This window comes from Mobula hypostoma, chromosome 4 (genome assembly GCF_963921235.1).
Source record: "Mobula hypostoma chromosome 4, sMobHyp1.1, whole genome shotgun sequence".
Taxonomy (NCBI): domain Eukaryota; kingdom Metazoa; phylum Chordata; class Chondrichthyes; order Myliobatiformes; family Myliobatidae; genus Mobula; species Mobula hypostoma.
The window spans coordinates 105856529-105878785 of record NC_086100.1 but is presented as its reverse complement, the minus strand read 5'-3'; the positions used below and the strand labels follow the sequence as shown (position 1 = coordinate 105878785).

At 42.3% G+C, this 22257-nt stretch overlaps 2 protein-coding genes across 5 annotated transcripts in view; one reads left to right on the top strand and one right to left on the bottom strand.

Annotated features, from left to right (window-relative positions):
* Window positions 1-22257, top strand: part of spock3 (SPARC (osteonectin), cwcv and kazal like domains proteoglycan 3) — a 518883-nt gene that overhangs the window by 177310 nt on the left and 319316 nt on the right. For all 4 annotated transcript variants that reach the window (XM_063046338.1, XM_063046336.1, XM_063046337.1 and 1 more), the window contains one exon: window positions 1563-1608. In XM_063046338.1, coding sequence (XP_062902408.1) covers window positions 1563-1608 — 46 coding nt within the window. The remainder of the gene's footprint in view (window positions 1-1562; window positions 1609-22257) is intronic.
* Window positions 5485-13238, bottom strand: LOC134345539 (uncharacterized). The gene is made up of 3 exons (XM_063046341.1): window positions 13151-13238; window positions 12871-12983; window positions 5485-11076 (listed from the first exon to the last, which is right to left on the bottom strand). The coding sequence occupies exon 3, from the start codon at window positions 7495-7497 to the stop codon at window positions 6427-6429; it is 1071 nt and encodes a 356-aa protein (XP_062902411.1). The 5' UTR covers window positions 7498-11076; window positions 12871-12983; window positions 13151-13238; the 3' UTR covers window positions 5485-6426.

Sequence of the window (22257 nt, the reverse complement as noted above, 5' to 3'; positions counted from 1 at the left end):
AGGTTGTCTCAAAGTATCATTAGAAAGGGAGTTTGATGGATTTGACCTAGTTTGATGCCTGGTATGTTGAAGCACTTTCCAAACTGGTTTGACTGCTATTTAATTTGCATAAAATTCATTCCATTGTATTTATTCACTGGGAACCTCTGCATGCATTTTAAAAGCCAGTTTCACTTGGAGAAGAGATGTTGTATAGGTGGAATTTATACTGAATATTATTCCTTTTGTAGTTCAGTATAATTTCTCGAGCATTTGACTTAAATAATTACACTACAGGGAGCAGAAAGGCCTAATGCCAACTGACCTGTGCCAGAATAAAAGTATTACAATTTCATTTGGGAGTACAATTTAGGAATGGTTTATCTTCTCCAATAACTTCAAAAAGTTATCCTGGATTTTTGATAAGAACAAGATCATATCATACTTTGATTTTTGTCCCTGATACCTGATTAAGCAGCACATTTGAAAAAAACTACAGAAAAAAAAACTGAAATCAACAAACACCCTTGGAGAATGCCTTTAGGATAGTAGTTAAAAAAAATACAGAGAAGGACAAATGCATAGTTTGTTTACTTTTAAAAGAAAAAATATGTTATAAATATTGGCAACACACACACAAAATGTTGGTGGAGCGCAGCAGGCCAGGCAGCATCTATAGAAAGAGGTACAGTCGACGTTTCGGGTCGAGACCCTTTGTCAGGACTAACTGAAAGAAGAGATAGTAAGAGATTTGAAAGTGGGAGGGATGAAGAGTCTCGGCCGGAAACATCGACTCTACCTCTTCCAATAGATGCTGCCTGGCCTGCTACGTTCCACCAGCATTTTGTGTGTGTTGCTTGAATTTCCAGCATTTGCAGATTTTCTCGTGTTTGTGTTTATAAATATTGGGGATGGAGGCTTGCTATTCATCATGAAAATAGGACTTGCCTATCAGTTTCTTTTTATATAATCTATATTAATAAAAAAGTCAGAACTCTTAATCTCAAATTCTTATTGCTTGCTTACTTAAAGCAAATGACCATAGTGTGATAATTTTTTTAAAAAATGAGTTTAATTGGAAAGACCGTCCTAACTAATTTCAAAATAAGACATTAAGTATGTAAGTAAGTAAAAAAAGGAATAATGAAATATCAGTCATACAAACAATTCAAATTATTTGTGCCCTTATTGCTGAGTTGTTTTACTTTTCATTGATCTAAAAACATTGGTTATGAAATTGGAGAATAAGTTAGTCTGGCAACTTAATGTTTTTCTGTGCTGCGTCTAAAGTCATGGAATAGTGTGTGCTTAAGATATAGTGGTATTTCTGTGACTTGTAAATGACATTGATGTGAAATTTTAGAATGGAACTCAGACATAATTATGTTTTGTTTATATTTTTGACCAAGTTTATTTTCAAGTTTATTATTTAATTCTTTCTCTCTTGTTTCTCATGCTTGCCTTTGTAGGAAGTTGAGGTTTGTACTTCTTTTAAATTGTACTTGTCATTATTTAATCACAAGCTTAAAACATTATTAACCCAGAAACAGATTGAAGTATTGTAATCACTCTTCTTTTTTCAGGATGACTATTTCAGGAACTGGAACACTGGCCGACACATGGACCAAGGTACTATTTCAATTATGAAAATGGGGCTTTTATATTTGAAAAAAAATGTTATGTTGGCATGATCTGAAAAAATCATTGTTTTCCCAATAGGTTTTTAAAATAGCATGAATGATTAAAAATTTTAAAGCTGGATGCAGTTGTTTATTAATATTGTTCTAATGAGATCATGTTGGGTGAGTAGCCAATTCACTTATAGGAGAATTTTACTTGAATATTGTATTTAAAACATAAATAAAGATAAAGACATCTGTTGGTCTTGCAAGACCATGGATCTGCACCTGGAAAGTCTTCACTCTCGTAGGCCTGGGCAAGGTTGTATGGAAGACCAGCAGTTTCCCATGCTGAAGTTTCCCCTCTCCACGACACCCATGTTGTCCAAGGGAAGAGCATTAGGACGTATACAGCTTGGCATCAGTGTCGTCGCAGAGTAATGTGTGATTAAGTGCCTTACTCAAGGACACAACATGTTCCCTCGGCTGGGACTCAAACTCACGATCTTCAGGTCGCTAGTCCAATGCCTTAACCACTTGGCCACGTGCCCAGCATTTAAAACATCTACCTTCATTTTACTGGTCTTTGACCTGAAATTTTTGAGCGGAGTGAAGATATAACTTTATCAGAAAATCCCTCATGAAGTATGAACTGATGGTGCATGTTCAGATGAGAGGTCATCAACTTGAAACATTAACTCTGTTTCTTTCTTAACAGATGCTGCCCTGCTCTGCTAAGTATTTCCAGCATTATCTTGTTACTATTGCAATTTATCTAGTACCTGTAGTTTTTCTTTACTCTTGGATGACCTGGAATCTAATGGGCCATCCACAAAATCCATAATTTTCATTCTTTGTCCTCCATATACCTAACATAAAGAGAGCAGCAGTATCTAATGTTATATGTACACTTCTGGTTGCTATTTGTCTAGTTTTTATGCATGTGTGTGCCCTGTGGACAGTGTTTGGCACTCATGCAGAAATAAGCTTTTGCAGTGAAGATTCATTATAATTTAGAAGACCTGTCTGAGCAGGTAACAGCATATGGAGTTTGGCCTGGGAACCTGCTTCAGGTAGATTCACTGAAGTGAAATACTTATTCTTAGTGGCAGGTATCTCCCACCTGACCTACCTCTTCTGAACTTTAACTGGAGTGGAACCAATATCCTGATGGGGAGAGATTGTTTGACATGGGGATGGGAACCAGAGCACCAGGTCAGAAAGCAGAGAGCAAGATAAGTATCATAAGGAAGAAGAGGCATGAACAATGATGAGACAAATGGGTTAAAGTGTGTTTATTTCCGTGCTAGGAGTATGAAAGATGAAGAACTGAGAGTATGAAAGGTGAAGAACTAAGAGAATGAATTAGTACATGGAACTATGATGTTGTGGCCATTACAGAGACTTGATTGAGAGAGGGGCAGCACGGGATGCTTGATCTTCCAGGGTTTTGGTGTTTTAGAAAAGGTGGGGAGAGAATTAAAAGGTGGGAGGGAGTTATACAATTAACCAGGGGCGGTGTCACATCTGCACTCAGAAGATGTAGAAACAGAAATGAGTAGAAACAGAAATAAATGCATGCACTCTGAAACATTACGTTGTAAAGATGCATTATATTACAGACCTCAATAGCCACTGGGACGTGAAGCAACAGATACGCAGGCTGATTAGGGAAAGAGCAAAACCAGCAGGCTTCTTGTTGTGGGTGGCTTCAACTTCTCCATTACAGACAGATTTTTAAGTTAATCCAGGATGTTTCTTAAATCTGTATGTAGAAAATTCATTGAGAAGAGGGGCCATACTGGATCTGGTATTGAAAAATGAGTCTAGCCAGCTGACTGAGCTTTCAGTGAGGTGAATCTAGGAAACATGATCATAGCTCCTTTGTTTTAAGATAGCTATAACCCAAATGAATATGAGCCTTGCGCAAGAGTACTGATTTAGGACCAAACAAATTACAAGAGTATTAAGCAGGAACTAGGGAGAGTTAATTGAGAGCAACTGTATTTGGGCAAATCTGCATCTGACATGTGGAGATTGCACAAATTATATGTTTCAGTTAGAAGGAAGAACAAGGATGGAAAGGCAAGAAAAATGAGAGGTGGTGAATTTAGTCAAGAACAGAAATGGTATGCAAGATTGAGGAAGCTAAAATCAAACAAAACCCTTGAGAATTATAAAGAAGGTAGAAAAGAACTTAAGAAGTATTTACCAAGGAAAAGGCTATGGAGGACCAGTAGGTCAGTACTGAGTGTATAACTATGTTAGGGTATTTAGAAGTCAAGGAGGAGGAAGTGTTGGGCCTCCTAATGAGTATTAAGGTGGATAATTCCTAAGGCCTGATGGGATTTATCTCAGGTTATTGAAGGAGACAAGAGACAAGACCGCTGGGCCCTTGCCCAGTATCTCTGTGCCCTCTCTAGCCGCAGACGAGGTCTCCGAGGACTGGTGAGTAGCTGATGTTGTACCTCTAATTAAGAAGGGAACAAGGGAAAATCTCTGGAACTATAGCCCAGTGAATCTCATGTCAGTTGCAGGGAAATTGCTGGAGAAAACTCTTCGGGATAATATGTATGAGCATTTGGAAGCCCGTGGCCTAATTAGGGAGAGCCAGCACGGCTTTGTGCATGACAGGTCATTCCTTACCAACTTGATTGAGTTTTTTTTAACAAGGTGACAAGAGAGATCAATGAGAGTAGAGCATTGGATGTTGTCTACATGGATTTTAGTAAGGCATTTGACAAAGTTCCTCATCGGATGCTAGTCCAGAAGCTGAAGATGCATGGAGTCTGCAGTGAATTGGCTGTTTGATTCAGAACTGGCTTGTGCTTAAAAGACAGAGGGTAGAGATTGAAGGGACTTACTCAAGCTGGAGGTCTATAATTAGTGGAGTTCCACAGGGATCTGTGCTGGGACCTCTGCGGTCTGTGATGTAAATAAATGACCTGGATGAAAATGTAGAAGGGTGGGTTAGTAAGTTTGTGGATGATACCAAGGTTGGTGGAGCTATGGATAGTGTAGAAGACTGGCAAATAATATAGCATGATATAGGTTCGTTGTAGATGTGGGTTGAGAAATGGCAGATGGCATTTAACCCAGATAAGTATGAGGTGTTGCACTTTGGTAGTGCAAAGGCAAGGAGACAGTATACTGTAATGGGCAAGTTCCTTAACAGTGTTGCTGAGCAGAGAGATCTTGGGATCCAAGTTCACAGCTCCTTGAAAGTGACTACACAGGTTGATAAGGTGGTTAAAAAGGCTTATGGAATGCTTGCTTTTATTAGTCGATGCATTGAGTTCAAAAGTTATGAAGTTATGTTGCAACCTTATAAAACTCTGGTTAGGCCACCTCTGGAGTATTGTATACAGCTTTCGTTGGCCTACCATAGGAAGGATGTTCAAGCTTTGGAGAGGGTGCAGAAGAGGTTTACCAAGATGTTGCCTGGTTTGAAGGGCATGTTCTATCATGAGAGGCTGGATAAGCTTGAGTTGCTTTCTCTAGAGCGTCAGAGGCTGAGGGGAGATCTGATGAGGTTTACAAGACTATAAAGAGGTGTAGATAGTGGACAAGGAGTATCTGTTATGCAGGGTTGAAATTTCTCAAACCAGAGGGCAAGCATTGAAGGTGAGATGGGTTGGGTTCAAATGGGATGTGAGGGTTAAGTTTTGTTACTCAGAGACTCCTGGATGCCTAGAATGTGCTTCCAGGTATGGTGGTGGAGAAAAATATATTAGAGGCTTTTGAGAGACGTTACGTACCCCGTGACTGGGTTGCCAAACCAGCAGAAATGGATCACTCAGTTGGAGTCTGGATTACTAGAACTAAGAAAGTTTTATTAAAGAAACAAGCAACACAGTACTCTAATCAAAAGGATAATAAATGCAGCAGTTCAGCAATGATAAACACACATGTACACAGAATTAAGATAACAGGATCAATCAAGCTCTGTCGTTGTCTAGGGGTAAATGGCCAGTTTCAAAGTGACGCAAAGTTCAGTTCAATTTAGTTCAGTTCAGTTCGCAGTAATTGCTGCCGTGGGAGATGGACAGTGGGGGGGGGGGGGAAGAGAGAGAGAGCAAAACGAATGAATATTCAAAACGGCTTCCACACAGACCTTCGATATTCTTCGCAGTCAGCTTTCATGCGAGCCGTTTGTGATGTCATCTGAGGTCACCGACTGTGACCCCTCCGTTTCCAGATACGATCGTTTCTCTGCGGTGAACCTGGCACCCAGGCAAGGGTAGACACACACCAGGTTCCCGCCGATCGTGCCTTTCCACCCTGTGCGTCTATGGCCTGGTCCCGCAACTGGCCTTCCAAAACTTCCCACCGACTTGTGGGAGATGCACCGCTTCCAGAGTCTCGTTACCTCGGGTGTCGTGTGTGTCCTGCCTTAGCGAACCTGTCCCTTTTTTATCCCCCTGCTGGGGTATCGCCTGTCCATCACTTCAAACAGTTCAGGGTTCAAAGGGGGAGCCGATCTTGACAGCTGTCCTTCCGTTACTCTCTCCTGTCCCTTCATTAACATCTCCAAATGCTGCTCCATTGTTTTCCTTATCTCTCTTTCTCCTGAAGACAAGTGGCAGACCAACTGCTGATCCCACTGGTGCCAGCCCGGGCCAGCTAACATCTTAATTTATGTGTATTCTTGTCACACTTCCCACCTTTAAGGATTTTTACCGGGGTAAAAATTACAAACATGAATACATTATTTGATACACACAAATATACATCTTTATCAGCTATTTGGCTAATACAGCGAATTTGAAGTTGTCAACACCTGACAGACAGTCAGCCATCACATTTTCTGTTCCTTTTATATGTGTTATTAATAATCCCTTAGACCAGGCTCCAACTTAGCAAACTTCATAGTGGCCAAAAACACTGATGAATTGCGATCAATGTAACCTCTCACTGGGTTTCGTCCCGGACCACAATAACAAGGGTCGTCCCATTCCGACTTAGTTTTCTCTCGCAAGGGCTCAGTAGGAGGGAGAGGGGTAGTAACGGCTGAGTTATTGCAAAACTTCCTATAGTACCCCACCATCTCCAAGAGCCTTCTGAGGGCCCTCTTGTCTGTCGGGGTTGGGATGTCAGAGATAGCCCGCACTTTAACTTGCATCGCTGCCAGCTGCCCCTGTGTCACCACAATTCCCAGGTAAGTGACCTTCGTGTGGCCGAACTCATTTTTTTCAAGATTCGCTATCAAGCTGGCTTCAGACAGCCGTATTACATCGCCAATACACACCTCTGTGTTCGTCAGCCCTTTCGTCACTGAATTACTCATTCTTTTGGGATGTTGCTTGCTAGGCTGGCCTAGTGTAACAAACACCACCCAATGTCCCAGTTCTTTGCATCGCCTCGGGACAATCAAACACACGTGTGCGAGTTGTTTAATTACTTCTCCTAAAGAGTTGCTTTGTTCGGGGATTGAGGGAGAGACTTTATCAGCAGAGCTGGCCAAAACAATAGCCTTCTCCCATCTGGTCGATACCATACTCATCTTTTCAAAATGGTTTTTTTCTCTTATCAGGAGGACCCTAGCTTCATTGATTTCCGCGCTAACACCGACTAGGTTTGTTAGCATATCTAAAGCCTGTGACCGTCTCAGTTCGCTTCGGCCATAATCAATAACATCCTTCCTCCAGTGCAGCCAGTAAACCTCTTTCATGATTCCACCAACTGTTTCCTCCAGCACCTCAACATGTCCACCGGGGGGTACCTTGTGGGCTAGGTTAAAAATCTCATCCCCATAACTCTTTTGCACCACCCCCCATTCCTCATCTGTGGGTACGGTACTTGGTTTCCCTTTCTTCCTTAGCACTTCCTCCTCCACACAATAGTCTACTGGTTCCCTTGTTAATTCTGTGTCAGAGAGAGCTGTCTCTGCCAAAACCATCAGCCCCTCGTCTCGCTCCTGCGTCTGCACAAATTCCTTCCTGGCTAATGCTAAGTCTGTCTCAGCTCCCTCACTACCTCTTGTTTCACTACACTCCTTCTTTTCACTTTCTACCCCCTTCTCGTACAAGGCTAGCAGAAACGTCTCAGCTAAATTTACTACCGCAGTCCCGTGATGAACCTATGAGTCCATGGGCGGGGCCTCAATGCTGGCAGGCTGACCTGTCAATCTCACTGCTTCGAACACGATTCCCCCGGCGAGGTCATTACCAAGCAAGACTTCCACGCCTTTCATCAGTAATTCGGACCTCACCCCGATCGTGACTAGTCCAGAGACCAGGTTGCTTTGTAAGTGTATCTGGTGCAAAGGGACTGCCTCTGTCCCTTCCCCAATACCTTTGACCTTGACCTCCCCAGTCTGGGTCTCTGAGCTAAACTCTAATACACTCTTCAGTATCAGTGACTGACACGATCCCGTGTCTCTCCAAATCCGCACTGGAACTGGTTTTAACCCCTCCTTCACTGACACCAATCCGGCCGAGATAAACCTCTCGCGCCCTTTCCTGAACTTTGGCAGACCTGTCCTCTCCTAGCGGTTCGTTTACCAGCTCGATACAGCCAGTCAAAATCGCCGTTTTTCCTTTTCCCGTCTCCTTCTTTGGGGCAAAGCACCTGGACGCAAAGTGTCCGACTATCCCGCAATTATAACAGACGACCCCAGGAGACTTCCTACCAGACTGCTCCTGGTCTACCTTATCCTTCTGACTAGTCCCCGGCTTACTTTCTGACTTTTTTGGCGGACTCTCCCCGCCATCCTGACTACCCTTCTGGTAGCCTTTACTCGGGGCAAACTACATTTTATGCGCCAACGCATACTCATCCGCTAACTTAGCAGTTGGGGCTAATGTGGCTGCCTCTTTCTCATCTAGGTAGGGTCTCATACCCTCAGGGACACAACCTTTAAACTGCTCAATCAGGATCAGCTGTAGCAGTCTGTCATAATCCACCTCTACCCCCTTCGAGGCGCACCAACGCTCACAATATGTCTGCATCTCACGGGCAAACTCCAAATACGTGCGGTCCCACCGCTTCCTCGCATTCCGGAACCTCTGCCGGTATGCCTCCGGGACCAACTCATAAATCCTGAGGATGGCTTATTTCACCACCTCATACCTCTGGGCATCTTCTGCGGACAAAGCTGAGTAAGCTTGTTGGGCTTTCTCTTTCAGTACACTCTGAAGCAAAACAGCCCACTTATCCCTTGGCCAGTCCTGACTTGTAGCAACTTTTTCGAAATGGAGAAAGTACCGATCCACGTCGGTATCGTCAAATGGGGGAACCAGCCTAACCTCCAGGGTCGCCCGGAACCCTCCACCTTGGTTCGGCACGAGCCCCTGCTCTGCCCTTATCCTTAACTTCCCCAGCTCGAATTCCCTTTCCCTCTGTCTCTCCTCTCGCTCCAACTGTCTCTCTCTCTCTCTCTCCTGCCTTTCTAACTCTTTCTCTTTCTCCTGCCTTTCTAACTGTTTCTCTTTCTCCTGCCTTTCTAACTGCTTCTCTTCGTGTTCTAACTGCCGTACCCAGAACTCGTGCTCGAGTCTCAAGTTTTTCAAGCTGCACCTGTACCGCGTCTCCAGCAGGTTTTTCAATAGACACCACCTCCAGCTCGCCTTGGGGAAACACACCTTTAGATACATAGTGCTCTACGATAGCTCTGTGTATCTCCTCTCTCCTCATTGTCGACTTCCCCTTAGCAAGATTCAACCGTTTGGCCACAGCTATCAATTCCGATTTCCTGGCATCCTCTAATGCCTCCTAGGTCGGCGCCTTTATAAATTCCTCAGCCTCCATTTCTGCTGTTTGTCTTTTCTTTCTTTCGTGAATTTTAACCCAATCAATTTACTCCGTCCCAAATTTAGCGTTCAAAATCGCGGATGAGAACCCCACTTATGTTACGTACCCCGTAACTGGGTTGCCAAACCAGCAGAAATGGATCACTCAGTTGGAGTCTGGATTACTAGAACTAAGAAAGTTTTATTAAAGAAACAAGCAACACAGTACTCTAATCAAAAGGATAATAAATGCAACAGTTCAGCAATGATAAACACACATGTACATAGAATTAAGATAACAGAATCAATCAAGCTCTATCGTTGTCTAGGGGTAAATGACCAGTTTCAAAGTGACGCAAAGTTTAGTTCAATTTAGTTCAGTTCAGTTCGCAGTAATCGCTGCCATGGGAGATGGACAGTGGGGGGGAGGAGAGAGAGAGCAAAACGAATGAATATTCAAAACGGCTTCCACACAGACCTTCGATATTCTTTGCAGTCAGCTTTCGTGCGAGCCCTTTGTGATGTCATCTGAGGTCACCGACCGTGACCCCTCTGTTTCCAGATACGATCGTTTCTCTGTGGCGAACCTGGCACCCAGGCAAGGGCGGACACACACCAGGTTCCTGCCGATCGTGCCTTCCCACCCTGTGCATCTATGACCTGGTCCCGCAACTGGCCTTCCAAAACTTCCCACCGACTTGTGGGAGACGCACCGCTTCCAGGGTCTCATTACCTCCGGTGTCGTGTGTGTTGCCTTAGCGAACCTGTCCCTTTTTATCCCCCTGCTGAGGTATCGCCTGTCCATCACTTCAAACAGTTCAGGGTTCAAAGGGGGAGCCGATCTTGACAGCTGTCCTTCCGTTACTCTCTCCCATCCCTTCATTAACATCTCCAAATGCTGCTCCATTGTTTTCCTTATCTCTCTTTCTCCTGAAGACAAGTGGCAGACCAACTGCTGATCCCACTGGTGCCAGCCCAGGCCAGCTAACATCTTTATTCACGTCACAGAGATGTTTGGATAGGCACATGGATGTAAGGAAGACAGAAGGATATGGACATGGTGTAGGTAAGAGGATTAGTGTTTGGGTGTTTTTGATTTGCCTTTTAGATGGTTTAGCACAACATTGTGGGCTGAGTGGCCTGTTCCTGTGCTGTACTGTTCTATGTTCTATTAAGGGAATTAGGAGAGCCAGAGTAGGCCATGAAAAGTCTTCAGCAGGTAGGATTGCAGAGAGTGCTAAGACATTCTCTGCATACATCAAGAGCAAGAGGATAACTTGGGAGAGGGTAGGGCCACTCAAGGATAAAGGGACAAACATGTGCTTGGAGGTGGAAAATGTGATCAAGGCCTTAAATACATACTTTGTGACAATATTTACCAAGGAGAAGTGAATGGAGGACAGAGAAATTGGGGTAGAGCATGCCAATATGCTAGAGCATTTTGAAATGAAGGAAGAGATTGTTTTGTGTCTCTTGCAGAATGCTGAATTTGATGCCCCAAGGGTTTGATGGAATATACCCCAAGTTTATTGAGATAGACAGGAAATGAGTTTTCTAGAGGCATAATGAGATGGTTTGATCTGAACCCATCCTCATGGAGATGTCGGGGTACTGGAGATACTTCTGGCATGCTGGGCCTTGCTGTGAATGGTGGAGTACCTTTTCCAAACTAGTTTGCATTGGAGAATTTGCTAAATTACTTGCTTTAGAAGTCCGAAGTATGTATTGACATCTTCATTGGATATAAACTGTGAACCAAAGGAGACTGCAGGTCAGATAGTATTCTGGGATGATTAATCACTGCACTGGGGTAAAATCTTAATTATTATGACTGCCCCAATGATGGTCATATTTCTGCTGCTTCCCTGAAACCAAACATAACATTCCCTCCCTTGCCCTAATCTTTGAGATTATGGTCATTGCTCTTGATTCTTCCCCATCTCCTCTTGTGTCTTTCTGCAATCTACCCAACACCTCTAAGTAGTGAACCAGAAAAATGAGGCTTTCTTCCATTACTTTACATTTCTGAACATTACGAGCATTTTGCTTCCATGTTTGGAGACGTCTTTCTCCATCCAATACTCCCCTTAGTTTTCTTTTAGATTGTATTCCCTCACTGTGCCTACTTGATCTTCCTAGCTCCAGTTTCCCACTTGAGATGTCTCCATTTCCTTCACTTAAATCACAATTAAAAGTTGCAATTTCTGAAATATATTCAGAACCTATCTGCAACAGTCCCTGTGTTACTTGTGCAGATACTTTGCTAAATTACAACATGCTGGAGAAGATTTTAATTGCAACACATGCAAGTATCCAAATTAAATCTACGATTAAGAAAGCTTATTGAAAAATTTAATCAAATTCTCTTTCTGAAAACTATAAATTTTGAAACCACTTTGAAAATATTCCCTTCCTTGTTACTTTAAGGCACAACACAACTTATGAACCACATGTTTGTGAACAATTAGGCAAGCACTCAAACATGCTTATTATTTTAGAACAATACTAGTTTTTCCATAAACTTTTCATGAATCTTAACAGTGAAGTCTATAATGCACACTGTATCCACCAAAAAACAAATTTGTCTTCATGCTTTTTCCCCTTGCTTACAAGGATAAGTGCCAGGAGGGAGATCGGTGGGGAGGGATGGGGGGAACGAATGGTCAAGGGAATTGCGTAGGGAGTGATCCCAGCGGAAAGCGGGGGGGGGAGGGAAAGATGTGCTTAGCGGTGGGATCCCGTTGGAGGGGGCGGCACTTATCCTTGTAAGCGGAACAAGTGCTACACATGCCCTTACACTTCCTCCCTTACCACCATTCAGGGCCCCAAACAGTCCTTCCAGGTGAGGCGACACTTCACCTGTGAGTTGGCTGGGGTAATATACTGCGTCCGGTGCTCCTGATGTGGCCTTTTATATATTGGCGAGACCCGACGCAGACTGGGAGATCGTTTCGCTGAACACCTAAGCTCTGTCCGCCAGAGAAAGCAGGATCTCCCAGTGGCCACACATTTTACTTCCACGCCCCATTCCCATTCTGATATGTCTATCTACAGCCTCCTCTACTGTAAAGATGAAGCCACACTCAGGTTGGAGGAACAACACCTTATATTCCGTCTGGGTAGCCTCCAACTTGATGGCATGAACGTTGACTTCCTAAACTTCTGCTAATGCCCCACCTCCCCCTCATACCCCACCTCCCCCTCGTACCCCACCTCCCCCTCGTACCCCATCCGTTACTTATTTATATACACACATTCTTTTTCTCTCTCTCCTTTTTCTCTCTCTGTCCCTCTCACTATACCCCTTGCCCATCCTCTGGGTTTTCCCCCCTCCCCCTTTTCTTTCTCCCTAGGCCTCCTATCCCATTATCCTCTCATATCCCCTTTGCCAATCAACTGTCCAGCTCTTGGCTCCATCCCTCCCCCTCCTGTGTTCTCCTATCATTTTGGATCTTCCCCTCTCCTCCCACTTTCAAATCTCTTACTAGCTCTTCTTTCAATTAGTCCTGATGAAGGGTCTCAGCCCGAACCGTCGACCGTACCTCTTCCTAGAGATGCTGCCTGGCCTGCTGCGTTCACCAGCAACTTTGATGTGTGTTGCTTGAATTTCCAGCATCTGCAGATTTCCTCATGTTTATGTATGAGGTTTGTTTTTCTGCCGAGAAACAGTAAAACTTGTAATTTACTCGCACAGTACATTCCTATATTAATAACTTTAAAAATGAATTCTTAATTTGTGAAGAGAAATACTGAGTAAATATTACAGATCGATCACCTTTTGAGACCTTGTCCATTCTGTTACAAACAAAGAAGGCAAGTTACCTGAAGGTGTTGAATTCCGAGTGGTTTGGAAGGCTGATTGAAGATGATGTTTCTCTAGTTTATGTTAGTCTTCCATTGAACAGTGCAGTAAATTGATTGTGTTGATTTAAAGTGGTGGACAGTTGGAAACTCAGTGGTGCCTGGCAGTCTGCATGGAGTTGGTGACGTAATCTGCATTTGATTTTTAACGGTGTGGAGGAAGCCCCGTTGTAAACACTGACTGCTTCATGTGGAATGACTAATCCATGAACCCTCTATGTGAATCCTGATGTGGAAGTCCTCTGCCTTGCTTTGTGCTACTTCCTTTCAACATCCAAAATCCAGTAATTCTAAATACAGGAAATCCATTCTGTTAGGATTACCGCCTGTTTATCATTTTCCTTTGAAGTAGTGGTGAGAAACTACATCAGAAAGTATCCTCCAAGAAATGGTAAAGTTCCTGTCAAAACTCATGGTGCAAAATTCATGGACCCACCAAAAAGCTCTGGTCCACTAAGTTTTTAAATATGCATCAGACCTGTGTACATTTTTATGAACAATTCATGAATTGTATCATGCTTGTTGTTCAATGTAGCAATCATTGTAAGTCCATTATCTAAATAATGTATTACTACATTTGAGATTTTGTAGATATCTGCACCGAAGTTGAAGTATTCTGGAAGTACAATTGATTAGGTGGTGATTGGCTGGTTCCATTTTATCAAGTGTTAAGTTAAGAAGTGCAGTGGTTCCCAGTGCAGTTGCCTGTTTTTTCTGTCTACTGAAAGCACACCATTAACTTGCACGTGGTATATTTTTCTAGTACACACACACACATGAAATTTCCCGTTGAGGCTATTAGTATTATTGTTTTTACCAAATGGGATTTACATACAAGATTAGCAACATCAGTGCTGGTTGAAATATTTTAGACGTTATGCAGTGGAAGCAGTCAGCAATTTCCTGAGCAATTTTCATTTTATGATAGTTTGTTGAAACAATCCCGTAGTCTTATCTTGTGATGAAGGATATTTGTGAATTACATTAATTATGTAGTACTGGACACTGTTTCCCCTTACCACTAAAGCGTACAGAGAAGGGACAGAAAATAATGGAAATAATTTCAGCATCAATACTTTTGCTGGTCGTGGATAAAGTTCTGATAAAGGATATAAAATATTGACACTAGTTTCTGACTGGCTAATGAGTTTTTGCAACTTTTCCTGTTATTGTTTGATATGCTTTGTGTTGGGAGCTTCATGATAATATAGCAGCAAAGCTTTATAGTGCCAGCAAACAGCAATCTTCAAATGGGGTTCAATTCTTACCGTAGCCTGTGAGGAGTTAGTACATTCCTCCCGTGACGCTTGGGTTCCTTCTTGGAGCTCTGGCTTCTTCCCGCATGCGGTAGATGTATGGGCAAGTAAGGGTCAGTAAACAGTTGGCGTGCTATGTTGGCAGCAGAACCATTACCACACTTGCGGGCTGCCTCCAGCACATCCTTAGACGCTGTTGGTTACTGATGCAAGTGACACATTTCAATGTATGTTTCATTGTTTCTGTTGTTACAGACCATAACCAAGCCAGAAATCTTGGTGTTGTGATGGACTCAGACTTAAATTTTAATGGTCACGTTAATACAATTACAAAGTCAGCCTACAACCATCTTAGAAATATAGTGAGATTTAAAGAGGTTATGTCTCAGCAAGATCCAGAAGAACTCGTCCATGCGTTTATCTTTTGTAGGCTTGACTACTGTAATGGCGTTTTCCCAGGTCTTGTAAACAGCTGCTGCTCATTCAGAATGCTGCTTCTAGAGTCCTCACTAAGACCAAGAAAGTAGATCTCAGATTGCTGCACTGGCTTCCTGTCCATCAGAGGATTGACTTTAAAATATTACACTTGTTTATAAACCACTGAATGGTCTAGGGCCAAGATGCGTCTCCGATCTTTTACTGCATTATGAACCTTCCCGAACGCTCAGGTTGCCTAGGGGCAGGTCTGCTTACCGACCCCAAGGTCAAAACTAAATGTGGTGAAGCAGCGTTTAGTTCCTATGCTCCACATATCTGGAAAAACCTTCCAGAGGATCTGAAGTCTGCCCCAACTTTAAGCTCTTTTAAATGGAGGCTTAAAACTTTTCTTTTTGCTTTAACTTTTAATTAGACTCTCCTGCACTGTAACTTCTATTTATCATATCTATTTTTGTGTGATTTTATTCTTGTATATTTTCTGAGATTTGTTTGATTTTTATACCTTGTTCTATATACTTTGAACTGCCTTGTGTTTGGAAAGTGCTACACCAATAAACTTGCTTGCTATACATGTGACAAGTAAAATTAATCTCTAATCAGTTGACCGTATGACATTCAAGTAGCACTGGAACCATAATATGTTAATAAAAAGAGAGGAGCACTGTAAAAGTAATTCACGTTACGCAGAAGCAGATTAGATAGAAAGAGATAGCCTTCCATGTTAGACCATAAGGCCATAAGTAATGGGGGCAGAAATAGCCAATTTGGCCATTCAATTCTGCTGTGCCATTTCAACATGGCTGATCCATTTCCCTCTCAACTGCATTCTCCTGCTTTTTCCCTGTAACCTTTTACACCCACTGAGTAAGAACTTACCAACCTCTGCCTTTGATACATCCAATGACATGGCCTCCACAGCCATTCTGTGGCAACGAATTCCACAGATTCACCACCCTCTGCCTAAAGAAATTCTTCCTTACCCCTGTTCTAAATGTACATCCCTTTATTCTAAGGCTTGACTCTCTGGTCCTAGACTTCCCCACTATAGGAAACATCTTTTCCACATCCACCTTTATCTCGGCCTTTCAACATAGGATAACTTTCAAGGAGATTCTGTTAAATTCCAGCAAGTATAGGCCCTGAACCATTAAACGGTTCTCATACAACAATTGTTTAATTCCCAGAATCATTCTAGTGAACCTCCTCTGAACTCTCTCCAATGTCAGCACATCTTTTCTTAGATGAGGAGCCGAACATTGCACACGATACTCCGAGTGAGGCCTCAATGGTGCCTTAAAGCGCAAGCATTAAATCCTTGCTTTTATATTCTAGTCCCTTCAAAATGAATGCCAACATTGCATTTGCCTTCCTTGCCACGACTCAGTCTGCAAGTTAACCTTAAGGGAATCCTGCATAAGGACTCTCAAGACCCTTTCCACCTCGGATTTTTAAAAAATTTTCTGCCTGTTTAGAAAATCGTCTATGCTTTTGTCGCTTCTATCAAGGGTCTATGACTATAGACACTCTACGCTGTATTCCATCTGCCACTTCTTTGCCAGGTCAGGACTGGATGATGATCTGGTTTAATAGAAAAGAATAGGGAAAAATGCAGAAAGAACTAAAGGGAAGATTTGTGACATGGTGGAAGGCTGGACAAATTCAAGGAGGTCATTATGGAACAGGAACAGAAACAAAGTGAGTCAAAAATCGGTTTGGTGGGGAGGCAACATTGATGATTGTAAATTGTTGAAATGAAGTCCAGAAGGCTGCCTTGTATGTAAAGATACCTCATAATAAGGAGATATGTATGTTAAAATACTGCAATGCAGTGGCCATATATGCCAATCATGATTGCTTTAAGATGAGAATGTTTCAAAGAAATTAGGTATTTTCCTCGTCAACCAATCAGATGATTGGATTGAAGGCTGTCAAAACACATCAGATTATTTTAAGATTTGGATTGCAGCTTGTCAGAATCAATCCTGTTGTTTGGAGAATGAGACTAAAGTTGGTCAGAACCAATCAGTCAGATTGGTTGAAGTGTGTTACTGGGTCCTGTCAGCAGCAATCATTCACACATTCTTTTCTGCCACTGTTGACACAAATAATTTTGAGTCAGAAGGACGTGAAGGTAATCTGATGCCAGTTAACGATGTGCTTTTTCACTGTTTCCCCAGAAAAATTATACATTAAAATATAATTTTCTGGTAGCTTATTGTGAGATTTGTGGTGTCGAGTGGGATGGAGATGGGCAGTATTCTACTTACCATGGGTGCACAGTGGATGGAACCGTCAAAGTTTGCAAGCACAATATCAGAGACTTTTTGAAGCAGTATTTAAAAGCCAGCAGAAATGTTTGAGTGTAAGCTGCATTTTGCGGATAGTGAGGGGGCATTGACCTGCATTCTCTGAGCAACCTTACGGCAGTTTGCAGATGGGCATGTTCATGGACAAGTAGCCTCACCGCCATTGATCATGGCAATTGCATGCCGGCATCTGAGTCGTGGTTTAAAGACCCACTTGTGTAACTCAGCATGTCCTGGGAGAATTCTACACTTCCAATTATGCCTCCATCCAAATGATAGATTAAATCAGGGCACCGTCTCTCCATTTAGGAAGATGTAGATGATATGATGATGCTATTCAAGGAGTGGCAAAGGAACTCTTCTGGCTTCCTGACTGATAGATATGTTTCAATCATCTTCACTAAGCTCTTTAATTTCATTACAGTACTTGGGATCTTAACTTCAACAATTCCCATTACTTTAAATGCACAATATTGGCAATAAAACATTTGGAGAGCCTAAAGTCATGAATGATAGCTTTTTATTTTATAATCTTTAACTCCTCTCAAATATCATATGTATTTTTCTCCTGAATTAGAAGATCCTTCTAGCTATTTAAGAGATGATTTTATGACATAAGCAACAATTGGAGAGATCAGCATTTGGATTTTTACAACATTGTGTTTTGTATAGTATTGGCTGTTCATTTGATTGCAGGTGAGGTGTAGTTATTATTAGTGGTCTGGAACCTTGAAATCGATTTCATTTAATTTAGTTTATGGATGTGCGATAGAAGATTGCCTTTTACTATTCAGTGACCCTTTGGTAGAGCTCTCACTATTTTTAGTGAAGTCGCCAACCTTCTGTGGGAATATCTCAACAATTACACGAATAAATTATAGCAGAAAATGTTCACAATAGAAATATGGTTGGAGTCATTCATGTTCATCTGTTTGAAAGGTGGGAGTCATTTTGTTCATCCTGTGTCTGTTTCCACAAACCATGGTTGTACATGAAGGTTTCTGGTTTTAATAAATAATGATTTTTGTGTCAGATGTTGAAACTAAAGATCTGTGAGAGTTTCAGAACAGAAAAATACAGACAATTGTAGTTGTTGACCATTGTGAAGCATATTTAATGGAATTCAAAGATCTATATAGTATTCTTTAGACAGGAGTATTTTTCTTTAATCGTAGAGACTGGAATGTCATGCAGAAGAATAATAATTGCGAAATTCATTAACAATTTTTAGTCTGATTTTACTGAATGTTTTAAAAGCACAAAATACTTAAAATGCATGGAGTGATCAGGTTATAAAAGGGTAAATTTTAATTAAAAACTGACTAGTCGATCTCATGATGCCTGTATGAGGAAACGGTTTTAGTCATCCCTTAAAAGTTTTGAAATTTAAGAAGGTGACTTTTATTTTCAAACTACATTTTCATATTGATAATTTTTGTTTATTTATAATAAACAATAGCTATGTGATCTCATATCTATAATAAACATCATTAATTATGCACAACAGAAGATATTTTAATTTGAAAATAGAAATACAGGAGATTGCGCAGATGATGGAAATCCAGAGTAGCACATACAAAATGCTGGAGTCGTTTAGGGCCAAGACACTTCATTATGACCTGTCCTGAAGAAGGGTCTCAGCCTACAACATTGACTCTTTATTCCTTTCCATAGATGCTACCTGATCTGCTGAGTTTCTCCAGCATTTTGTATGTGTTATTTTAAATTTAACATTACATCCCTAAACATGATCAAATCTGTTGCAGTGCATTTCAATACATTTGTTCTGAATTCATAATGGTACTGACTTTGTCTTTTTCCTCCATTCCTGTTTTCTTATCTGTGTTCTGTTAAATTCTTCTCTCTGCTAATCCCTTGCCTCCAAGTATCTTCACCCTCAACGTCCTCTTCCCACATTTTCTCTGCTCCTTCCCTACTGCTGCTTTAGTATTTTCTCTTCTAGCTACATAACCAGGTTCCTTATACAGTACATGCTTCCTGCTTTCTTTCTCTGATAAACTGAAGTCTTGATTCCTTGTTCCTTCCGTTTCCCATGTTACCACCACGAGCTTCATCTTCCTCACACTGCCTTTCTCTCTGGGTTCTGTTTCTCATGCCCTTTTTTGTCCACATTTAACCCTTCCATTCTCAAGCCTCCCTTCTATTATCTCCCATTCACAGTATATTCTTAGATGTTGTATTTGAATATAAATAAAGACATAGGTCCTCTATCAGCCGTCACCCAACCAGCCATTTATCCAGCTCTCCCTAAAAGTTGATGATATTGCCCTTGAAAATATTTTCCACTTTCCCTACCTTGACATCATTCTCTCCTCAAAAGCAGACATCAACTCTGAGATCAACCATTGCCTGAGTAGCAATAGTGGAGCCTATGTAAAATTCAGTAAAAGAGCCTTTGAAGAAGTGGTACCCCAGGGCACCACTGCTCAATACAAGAGGACATGGCTTTAAGGTAAGGGGTAGGAAGTTCAAGGGGGATATTAGAGGAAGGTTTTTTACTCAAGAGAGTGGTTGGTGTGTGGAATGATCTGCCTGAATCAGTGGTGGAGGCAGATACACTAGTGAAGTTTAAGAGACTACTAGACAGGTATATGGAGGAATTTAAGGTGGGAGCTTATATGGGGGGCAGGGCTTGAGGGTCGGCACAACATTGTGGGCCAAAGGGCCTGTACTGTGCTGTACTATTCTATGTTCTATGAAGACCACAACCCACAGATCCAAACAAACCTTTTGGTCTATAGAGCAGACATTACTAAATGGAGCTGAATCATGGACCACCTTCAGAAGACACCTGAACGCCCTGGAGCAAAGCACCAAAGAACCTTACAAAAGATCTTGAGGATCATTTGAAAGGACAGGCACACTAACACCAGCATACTGGAGGAAACCAACATCAACAGCATCTCCACTATGATAAAGCAATACCAACTCCAAAGGATATGTCATGCCATTTGGATGCCTAACTCGCATCTCCACAAACAGATTCTTTACTCCCAGAAGAAGGAAGGTCAGTGAGCCCCTGGTGGGCAAAGGAAGCACATCAAAATCAGCATGAAGGAATTCAACATTGCATCTAAAAACTGGGAAGACATTGCACTCATTAGATGTACAGAGAGGAAATTTGTTCAAGAGGGAGCTGTGCTACATGAGGGCGATCTCTGCTGTGCCACAGAGAACAAACGGCAGTTGTGAAAGGAGAAAATGACCACCAAAAGACCCAATCACTAACCATAGCCACCGCTTCCCTCATATCCACACAGCACCAGAATATATGGATCCCAGATCGGCCTCTGGAGTCGCTGAGGACCCGCCATAAACAAACCCTTAGAAGAGCAGCTTACCCAACCTAAGTGTTCACACTACTACTACTCCATTCTTCCCGTCATGATCATCCCTCTGACCTATACTTTCTTGATTATGGAAGAATCTTACTGAAATGTTCCAAAGAAATTAGTCAGGGTAGATATGCGGAAGTGGGGAAGATGTTTTCCTTGGCTTAGCTTTGTAGAAGTGTGAGTCTTAAAGAAAAGTTCAGCCATTCCAAGCAGAACTTAGAAGAAGATTTTTAATTCAATGTTAGGAAGGTTTTGGAATTCTTTGTCCAAAAAGATCTGTGGAGGCTCAGTTGTGAGTATATTCAGGACAGAGTCTGATTACTTGTGAGAATTTAAGGGAGCCAAAAGGTAGAGTTGAGGTGTTACACAGAATGTACTATAAATGTGCAGAGTATCTCAACAGGTTGAGCACTTATCAATCTGTATGCATCTTGAATATGCTACAAGCCAGGGAATCATCGGGCAATATGTGTGTTGAAGATAATTCACTTTTTGTCGACTAAGTACAGGTGAAACTTCACAGTTTCTGGGAAAGAAAGAATGTTGAGTTGTGAATAGTTGTAGATGGGTTATTGGCTCTGATTGCCTTTTGTAGTGAAGGGCCAGTGCAGTGCATTTGGAGTCATTGCCATTGGTTGGATTAAGTCACTTGAATTAAGTGGTTGTATATTTTAAAGTACAGCTTTGAACAGTGAAGTTGGCTTGGAGCAACCTGATCTGTGCACTGGCTGCCCTATAAAGCCTCCGTGCTGGTGGTGTCAAAGTATGTAAGAAGGCTAAAGCTTCACAAAATGGATGCACCAGACCCAGTAGCCATAACTTTAACACAGTAGTCATGGAGAATGAGAAATGGATTACACTTCCGCCATCTGGTAGAGAAAGAGCAAGTACACCTGGGGAAGGGAACATCGAAAGGACATAGACACGAGGAAATCTGCAGATGCTGGAAATTCAAGCAGCACACATTAAAAGTGCTGGTGAACACAGCAGGCCTGGCAGCATCTCTAGGAAGAGGTACAGTTGATGTTTCGGGCCGGGACCCTTCGTCAGGACTAACTGAAGGGAGATAATAAGAGATTTGAAAGTGGGAGGGGGAGGGGGAGATCCGAAATGATAGAAGACAGGAGGTGAGTGGTAGATCTAAGAGAGGACAGGTGACACTTTCAGCAGAGGAGCATCTGGTGATTGATGCTTAGGTGTTGATGTACCTGCACCTCTGAGCACCAGTCAGAAGAGGAGATTCACAAGGTAAAGGAAATTTGTGTGCAAGCAATTGCTGGAAAATCTGGTGCTGTGGGCTATAATAGAATTGTACAATAGTACATGGAGAGATGATGGAAAGAATTAGAAGGCCCTTTGATTTGAATTTTTCTGGAACTGTCATAATGGTGGGGGGGGGGCATTGGGAGCAAGGATGGACCTGAATGCAAGACACATCTTGTGAGGTTAATTAGATTTAGTTTATTGTTTGATACCAGGAGAGCAAAGCAGGAGCAGGAATAGTGAACTGGGCAAGGACTCAGGACTACGACTAGGCTGGGACTAGGGGTCTGGGCTGGGACTCGGAATCGGCTCCCAGAACCAGAGGAGAAATGAAGAGGCTAGGGTATGGACTCCGAGCCAGAGACTGGGCAAGGACCCAGTACCTGGATCTTGCCTCGGGCTCGGACCCCAGAACCAGGCATGGACGTGACATGGGCTAGGGAGAGGAG

What these genes read in the sequence shown, in the direction of transcription:
- LOC134345539 (XM_063046341.1), bottom strand. Translation starts at nt 7,497, where the DNA reads ATGGTTTTGGCAGAGACAGCTCTCTCTGACACAGAATTAACAAGGGAA.